The 8,960-nt window shown below is 45.0% G+C and overlaps 1 protein-coding gene across 2 annotated transcripts; it reads left to right on the plus strand.

Moving 5' to 3' along the window:
• The first annotated feature begins 1,663 nt into the window (after positions 1 to 1,663).
• ZNF706 (zinc finger protein 706) lies at positions 1,664 to 7,073 on the plus strand. 2 transcript variants are annotated; one of them, XM_040064621.2, is made up of 4 exons: positions 1,664 to 1,791; positions 4,744 to 4,880; positions 6,048 to 6,153; positions 6,769 to 7,073. In XM_040064621.2, the coding sequence occupies exons 2-3, from the start codon at positions 4,746 to 4,748 to the stop codon at positions 6,141 to 6,143; spliced, it is 231 nt and encodes a 76-aa protein (XP_039920555.1). In that variant the 5' UTR covers positions 1,664 to 1,791; positions 4,744 to 4,745; the 3' UTR covers positions 6,144 to 6,153; positions 6,769 to 7,073. The 2 variants fall into 2 exon arrangements, with proteins under 2 accessions (XP_039920555.1, XP_039920565.1); XM_040064631.2 differs by having other exon boundaries at positions 1,705 to 1,824.
• The last annotated feature ends 1,887 nt before the right edge of the window (positions 7,074 to 8,960 follow it).

Raw genomic sequence — 8,960 nt, forward strand, 5'->3', positions numbered from 1 at the left:
CACAACCCTTGAAAAACCCTCTCTGGTTCCACATGAGGCCAGCAGTCCTTAAAAATAGCATCAGCCAGAACAGAAGCTACTTTTTCACTCATCAATCTCCTCCCTGCTGAAAGCAAAACATTCTGAAAGCCACCTGCTCGCAAGCACAGGTGCTTCCCTCCCCACAGCACCCCGCAAGCACAAGCACATATGCACTTTGAGTGGTTTTTTTTTCAACAGTTGCCTATTTCCATAAAGTTCAGAACCTAGTGACAAGATCATTTTAACGCAGTGTGGATTGCAGTGTCCTGGTATAGACGTTCCCAGTGCTATCAGTTTAATGTGGAAGACATTGTTGCAAACAAGAATGTTAGGAAGATGACTTTTTCTAAAGGAGAATGTTAGGAAACTTTCTTTATCACAGGCTTATGTTTGACTATCTTAGATGTTGTGACATCTGAACCAACTTCCAGTGACTTAAGTGTCAGAAATCTACTGTCTAGCTCCCTCATAACTACTATCATGCTCTAGGCAAGACCCTTGATAATGGCCTAAAACCTTCACTGTACTTCTTCAGAGATTGCATTTTCCTCTCTTGGATCAGAATCATTCAGAATTACAATCATTCAGCCTAAGCTCTGCAAAACATCAAGCTAGCCTTATAGCTCCTCTGGTAGGCAGATAATGTTTGCTCTTTTGCCCCAGAGACAGAACTGTTCAAGATGCCAGGTTTCGAAGCTACAATTACTCAGTGACTGGCAGAATGTCATCACTAAGCAGAGATGCTGCCTGTATATCGCTTTTTCCTAACAGGTGCGTAACCTGAACAGGCACAAACATTCAGCCTTCTTTTGGCTGAACCCTACAAAGAGGTCCGTAGAAAATAAAGAGATCCTTTATGCTTCCTTACAGGGCCTGCCTACAGCTGTATTCATGCAGGTCAATAACTTTCAAATCACATGTGCACTGGATACAGCCTGGAAGCTTCCCCTACGATCCTCACAAAACGTGTCCAAACCAGATCTAGCGCACTTTAAACTTGAATAAAATTCTGCTTCTCATCGCAGGCTGTTTCCTTCTACATTACTTAACCCCTCAAGCCTACACACGGGCCCTGTGTGAGCTGCAGCCGGAGCAGAATCCCCTTCCCTCCGCCATCCCCGCCCGGCCTCTCCCGAGCCGTTTCTCCGGATCCCCCCGAGCAGGAGCAGCGCTATTTTTAGGCCGCGCCCGTACGCTAAGCACACAGGAATGTGGCTGGGAGCGGGCCCGCCGGGAAGCGGCGACGGCCGAGGGCAGCGCTGCCGGGGCTCCAGCGGGGCTGCGCTCCCGGGACCCGGGCGGGGCGAGGCCGCCTATCCCGTCCCGGCCGATCCCGGTGCGCCCCGGGACCGGACCCCGCCCAGCGCGGCACTCGGGCGCGCCCGTGCCCGCAGCCGGCGCGGCGGGGGTCCCGCGGGCCCCGAAGCCAGGCCTGGCAGCCTCAGCCAGCCGGTGACGGCTGTTGGCGGTGGCACCCCGCGGGCCCGTCCGCCGCCGGGACGCGAACCCTCGGCCCCGCAAGCACCGCGACCTCCGGGCCCCGCGGGCCCCGCCGCCCCTCCCCCACGCCGGCCTTATGTAACGGCCGCGCGCCGCCATTGGCCGGCGCCGCCCGGGGCGCGCGGGCGCGGGGGCGGGCCCGGCGCGCGCGCAGTGCCGGTGCCCGTCCCTCCTCCTCCTCCTCCTCGTTCTCCTCCCGAGCGGCGGCGGCGGGGCCGCGCGGAGCCTCCACAGCGCTCGGCAGGGCCGCCTAGCCCGAATCCCGCACGGGTGAGCAGCGCCGGGGGAGCGGAGCGGAGCGAGGTGGGGCGGGGCGGGGGAAAGAGGAGTAGTTCTGGCCCGGGGGAAGGGGGGTGGCCCGGCCCGGCAGCGGGGCGTGCTCCCCTTGCGGGCCGCCGCTCCCGGGCTGCGGCCTCCGTCCGTCTGTTTTTCCGTGGTCACTTCCCTCCCGCGGGGTACGTGGTGGGGCTGTGGCCGCCCCTGCCCCGCCGGGCTCGCCCGAGGGCCGCGGCCGCCCCCGGTCCCTGCGCACCGCAGGCCGGGCCCGGGCCGGGGCGTCCCTCGCGGTGCGGCCGCCCGAGCCCTTCGCTCCCGGCCGGGGACGCCGCGGTGCCTCGGGCTGCCCTGTGTCTCTGGAAGTGACAGCGGAAGCAGCTGTCGGTGTCCTGTTTTAGGGCTTGAAACTCCGCTCGGGTTCTGGTTACTTCCAAGGAAATGACCCCGTGTGAGGCATGGCTGTGTTGCGGGCTTCAGCCTCGCTTCCCGACGGTGCCCGTGCTGCTGTTGCTGTTATGATTTGGCAGCAAAAAATCCTGTTACGATTTGGTAGCAGATTTTTTCCGTGTGTTCTGTTTCCTACGTGCTCGCGCGTTCTTTATTTGGAGACAGCAGGCTGGTCTGCTGGACTCTGTGAGGGTGTGCCGGATGGGGAAAACAACACTTACCTGCGTTGTGCAATGGAAATTACTGATTTGGCCTTGTAGATGAACTCATAATTCTTTTAAACGAGCTTTGGGGTTTTTTTTGTCACTTTCTTAGAATAATAATGGTCTAAGCCTTCATTTTCTCTGTTTCAGAAACACCCTGTTTTAGCTGTATTAATGCAACTTGCAGTATTTAAACACGGAATTTTGGTCTCAGGCATTGTGCGGTGGTTGATATTTTTGAGCAAATGTTTGTGGTCGTGTTTTCTTGTCTGTAACTTAACTAAGAGCAGTAGTTGCCAAGTATATAAAAGCTCAGTGTGGTTGGCTGTTGTAATGTAGTACTTATCAAGGCACTGAACTACAAAGTAATATGCGAACGCTTTGTGAAAAAACACCTTTTTTGTTACATCTGAGTGTTTTCTGTCAAGAACCCTCTGACTTCTGAACGATTGCTGTGATGCTGATAAAATAGAAGTGGAATTAAAACTACTGTTCCTTCTTGTATGTGCAAAGCTATTGGCAACATTTCTTTTTTTGTTTGTTTTTGTTGTTGTTGTTTTTAATTTTAAGTGGGAATCCAGTGTTCTGACTGAGCCATGCTTTATATAAACAGTGTGAGGCCCTGGCTGGGATGTTCTGGAGTAGTTGTAGCATCCAGTGAAACATAGACTGGCACTTTTTGTCTTATTAACACTGACTGTTGTATCTTACAGAAGCTATTGGACGCCACACATATTTCTATCTCCTTGTTAATGGAAGTTATATTGTGTTCAATTTTATAAGCTGTATGGTCTTCTGAATTCTCTTTTAGAGAAACTGGTGGGGAAAGAGGAGGGAGCACTCTTTAATACTTCTGCAGAGGGTTACATGGTGGTGTTTGACGCCATGAAAGAACCGGGCTGTGGCCTGAGGGGTATCTCTCAATCCACAAGAGCTGTTCTGGGTCTCACGGCCATCATTTTGCTCAGACGTTAGGCACATGTCCAAAAATTCCCACAATACCAGTGAATTTTCATGTGTTGTTGATGTTTCATAGAAGCTTAGTTTTCATGATGGTTTTTAAGGGCTTTTCGTACATATTTACGAGAGGTCGGTCGCTCTTTGGAAAGGCTTTTCTCTCACGTTGGGAGGCCACCTGTCCTGAGGGAGGGATTGCATGACATGACGGGCCTGGTGTAGCCATGCAGCGTGTCTGTCCCACAAGTACCAAACCTGGGGCAAGTGCCCAAGCAGCTGCCCTCCTGGGAACACAAGACCTTGCTAGTTGTCCTGAGAACAGTGGACTTTGCTGGCTGTCCTGTGCTTGGGCAGTGTTTTGCTTCTGAGAGAGCTGCACAACTGAACCATGCGTGGGCCGTGAGGGACTGGGAGAGAGACAATAGCAGAAATTGGGCTGCTGGGTTATATAACCATGTGCTGAAGACTGTTCAGTTGGTGTGACCAAAACCTGTCTGGTGTCTGCTCTGGGGGTGGGATGCAGACTGAATTGGGTGTCCTGGTGGGCTGTGTGCAGGTGGAGTGCTGTGAAATGCGCTGTCTTGATGCTCCCTGAATTGTGACACTTGTGTCTCGTTTTGTCTTCTGGTGGACCTTGTAATGGCATATGGCAATAGCGTTTACTTCCTTTGTGCTCCTGTGTTAGGTGGAGGAATGGCTTCTGATGGGGGCAGTCTTTCTTCTTTTCAAGAAATCATATGCACATAAATGTGGCTGGAAATAAAAACACAATAGCCAGCTGTAAAAATCACCCTCAATAAAGAGGAGTGACCTATTAATGTTCCCAACTTCAAAGCAGCTCACAAGCGACTACCACAGGAGACAATAATATACCTTGGGTAATACTTTGATTTGCCTTTCTTGAAACTTGTTTCAAATTGCAGCAATAAAGGTTGAGTTTTAAGCTTTAATTAAAAAAAAACAGAAACACAGACAACAAAACTTTTGCGTTTTTTGGCACCTTTTGAAAAAGGGAGTAAGTTCCTATTAACTGTAAAGGAAACTTTTAATTATTCTGACTATTGAAAACACTTTTCAAAAGTAGAGCTTGACTCTTAGTAGAGGAAGACATCTTAGAATGGCCTAATAATTATGGTGATAATTTTAAGAATGATACTGAACCCAGAGGCTTTACATAGCGAAGAGCTCAAGCAGATGTTTGCTGTGTTTGAGTTATGGGAGTTGTAGGCCTTATGGACAGAGCACACAACGGCATTGTGCTTGTGGTTACTGCTCCTCAGTCAGATAGCAGCAGTAGTTTCTCATGTTTGTAGACTAAATGTCTTCTTTTTGTTTGTAGATATGGCTCGTGGACAGCAGAAGATTCAGTCGCAGCAGAAAAATGCCAAAAAGCAAGCTGAGCAAAAAAAGAAACAAGGACATGATCAGAAGGCTGCAGCCAAGGCTGCCTTGATATATACCTGCACTGTCTGTAGGGTAAGAGGAACTGAAGTCAAAATAGTCGTGTAGGGAGAGGTCTGTCTTCCTGCCTAGAACAGGATTTTTAGAAGATTTTATAGTGGAAACTGAAATACTTAAGTGGTTGTCTAGCTTGTTGCTGTAAAGAAGTGTTTGCATCTCTTATGTGACTTGCTTACAGATTACTCAGCTGTACTGGTGATTGAGATAGAAAATCTGAAAGGTCATGTTCAAGTCTGGTTTGGGTAGTTACTTTGCCTTTTGCATTACCATGGTCAGCATGTGCTGTTAGTATGAGACAGAACATGTAAAAAGTGTGCGGTCAATTCTTGTTTAGTCTCCATGTGGAAACCTATTTTCTTTGTAATAGAATTGGCCTGTCTTGGAATCAGTGGTTATGGATGTTGCTGTAGAAAGGAGAAGCAGTGGTGCCAAAAGCTTTAAGCTTGATACACAGTAACATCTTACTTGATAAGAAAACAGAAATTTGAGTACTAATTAGATTGTACTTTTCCTTCTGGCTGGTTTTCCTAAACGCTTCTTTTGGAGCTAAAGTATAAACTCACCATTTTCCCTTAAATGGTCAGTCTCAGAATAGATCTGCCGCTTCAAATGTCTTATTTAAGATTCCAAATTGAGCATTGCTTCATTAGGTACTTGCAACCAGCTCTTCCTGTGAAATCGGGCTGTAGTATCAATCACTTTGGGCAGTTGATGCCTGCAGCTGTGTCATAGCAAAGGTCTGAGATAGCTTGTGCCAAGTAGACTCGGTTCATGCTGTATAACTTGGCTTGTTGGTAAACTAAAGAAATAGCTTTCATAAAGATTTGATTCTGAAAAGGATGAACGTTTAACTTTAAGGTGTTGAAAAAGAAAATGGTTAGGAGGTAGGTTTTCCACCAAACCAGCCTGTGAAGTGTAAGATGTGCAGGGCTATACCTAGCCAGAATAACACCATTGATGAACATGCCAAAGTGTGATAGTGCTTAAAAGAGTGCTTAAGAGCACCTCTGGAAATAGGCAGTTAAATACTCCATCTTACCCTGCAGCTCAATTAGTGGTGCTTCCGTCACTAGAGCAGTGTCATCAAGGAGGTAGTGGGCTTCCGGGGAAAGAAAATAAAGGTTTTGTAGCATTATTTAACTCTTGTATCGTGCATAAAGTTTAATGTCTCTCTTTAATCAGACTCAAATGCCGGATCCCAAGACCTTCAAACAGCACTTTGAAAGCAAGCATCCTAAGACTCCACTTCCTCCAGAACTGGCTGATGTTCAGGCATAAAGGTCTACAGGTCATTACCTTAATTTTTAATTGAGTGTCTGTGAAAGATGTATTACAAGTTGGTTTTCTTACCGCCAATGACTGGGACTTAAAACTTGCTTTTAATATGAAAACTACTGTAGCTTAAAGTTATATTCCTGAACTGTTAAAATTAGAAGAAAGAAGCCATCTAGTTCTTACGTGGGTGAAATGGCTGTGGCATTTCACTGTGCCTGGAGATTGTTTTAAAAGGGATTAATGTTATTTCAAATGATCATTCTTAGTGTTGTAGGAATACTTCATTATTTAGTTCTTGCTTTGAAATGTTAGTTTTGTTTTGAACAAAATACCTAAGTACAATCTGTCTGTAACTACAAAACATGTAATGTAAACAGTCATTTATTATAGTTCCAACAATTGAGCCTTTTTGTTCCTGAAGCTGTGCAAGTGAATGTAGAAAAATCTGAGTTACTGTGTTAACTGTAGAAGAGATTTCCCAGTAGCCAGTTGTTAGGCTGTAACTGAAAGTGGTTATAATAAAAGGTTGAAATAAGGTAAAAAGCAGTAGTATGGTATTTCATTCATGCAGAGGTAAGCAGCATTGTGTAATGGTTCAGCTTAACCGAGTTGTTCTTGTTTTTTATAGGTGAAGTCATGACACCTATTGACTCTTCTACTGTCAGACCTTACATAACAAACCTGCAGCTGCTTTTCTAAAACTGTTGATCAGCAAAAATGAAGGGGCTACAGAAACATTCATATTTTTATGCCGTTCCCTCTTGGGCTTCATGCAAAGACAATTCTGTGTAAATGTACAGTTGTGCCCTATTTGGAAATCCTAAAAAATCAGTCCATACTTGTTATAAGAAATTTTTTACAATTGTAATTATATTGATGTTCATATTGTGTAAAATAACTCACTTAATAAACTAGTACTTTGATTTTACAATATCACAGATTAACTCCTTGTAGAAATTCTGTTTCACCTTTCTGCATTATCTGCCTTATAAAATAATAAAAAAGACAAAAGTGGAATTTTCCCTGTCCTGCCAAAACATGAGCAGTATCATTCCACTGCAAGTAATGTACATTACAGTAAATTAATCTTAAAGTGGAGAGGGAAGCTGCGCAGATTTACTGTCCAGTGTGCTGCCTGTTTGAGCCCAGCCACTAGTGGTCAAGCTGATGGCTCAAGGTGCAGCACACACCCTGAGCAGCTGCATGAGAATCGTGAGACTTCCTCATACGTTTTTGTCCTGTGTAATGGAGTCTTAAGTACTGCAAGCCATTTCAAATGGGATTCCTTTACTGTGAGGGATCATGTTCCTTGAAGTCATGCACTAGAGGAATTCTGGTTATGCTCGTTATCCTTTCTATTTAGGTAGATGGCTGAGGAAGCTTGAGAGGTGGCAGGATTGAAATGCTGGCTTAAAAATGCTTTCCAAATACTAGGTTAAAGCAACTCTGCTCTTAGTTGAAAACTGGATTTGAAAGTGTTTTTAATGTTTTAAAACATTGTTCCCCCTCAGATATGTCTGGTTATTTCTCTCTTGAAGGAATACATAAAACAGCTAGCCATTAACCTTCCTCACAAGCTTTAAATAAGCCTGTTGGAAAAGAACCAAAGTAACTAAAATAATATAGCTACTTAAAGAAATCGGATGCGATTAAAGTTGCAATGACAAGAAAAAGCTGGATAATAACTCTGGCCAAGACCATTTGAGCAGATAAACATAATTACCGCTAAAGTGTTCTGGGCTGTGTTCTAATCCCAGAGGTGCAGCACAAAAGTAGTGGAGAAACATCTGTACTGGAAGGTCTACTATACAAAATCCCATCTTGGACATTGTGGAGGGGGCTTAGGAGCTTTAGTTTTGACCCTGCAGTAAGAAGCAGTACTCGAATTGCTGTGATGTGCAGAGTTTACAACGGATGTAAAAATTCTGGCAGTCCAAGTAAACCCTTGCTATGCAGCAGGACCATACATCTGACCTTCAAATGACTTCCTAAAATCTAGGACCATAGTCTCAAAGACTCATTCACTTAAAAGAATGCACTTGGTATTTTATTATATAAAGTCAAAATCTTTGTCTTTGTCCTTGTCCACTCATTTGCTCTTTATTGAACTACTTCTGTGAGACTAGCTTTCTGTCCTCTTTGCTGTGACAGTATCTCTGTAAATACTTACTTTGGCATAAAGTTTCTCTGTATTATAGCCACTCTGGGGTAACCTGTATACCACTTAACTTTTATAGATAATGTTTTTCTCCTCAGCATAATCCACTACTGCACTTGTACACCTGACATCAGAATGTAACAATTCATTTATTTTTCTTTAATGTTACCAGTACATACATCCTGACAAACTGGCTCCACTAGGCAAGAAATCTGCGTTCAACCTTTGTGCTGTATGGGGGAGAGGTACTTCAATGTTCTAATACTGTAGTTTGTCTAAAAATATGCTGAGTAGAAATGGAAAAGATGTTTCTTGCACTGATTGGTATTTGATAATTTGGTTTTACTCTGGAAAATGTTTGGGGATGTATCCCTAAAACTTGGGCCTGAGGTGAAGTAAAATGTTCTATTCCTTCAATTCAGATTGTGTAGCATTAAATAAAAGACTTGCTTCATAAACAATCTCTGTTAATGAGCACTGTAGAGCTGGAAAGCTGCATTATTAGTGGGATGGTTACCTTCAGTTAGAATTGTATCTTCAAAACACTTAGGATGCTCAAGTTGAAAGTACCCTATGAAATGATGGGGTTTACATGTCAGAAGGCGAGGATGATCCTCAGTTCAGTAAGATCCCCAGGTGCAATAACTGCCATCTTAATTATA

Source organism: Hirundo rustica, chromosome 1 (genome assembly GCF_015227805.2).
Source record: "Hirundo rustica isolate bHirRus1 chromosome 1, bHirRus1.pri.v3, whole genome shotgun sequence".
Classification (NCBI taxonomy): Eukaryota; Metazoa; Chordata; class Aves; order Passeriformes; family Hirundinidae; genus Hirundo; species Hirundo rustica.

Bases quoted from the DNA above. Each gene is read 5' to 3' on its own strand.
- ZNF706 (XM_040064621.2), top strand. From the start codon at position 4,746: ATGGCTCGTGGACAGCAGAAGATTCAGTCGCAGCAGAAAAATGCCAAA. The intron at 4,881-6,047 runs GTAAGAGGAACT...CTCTTTAATCAG, and splicing joins ATACCTGCACTGTCTGTAGG to ACTCAAATGCCGGATCCCAA.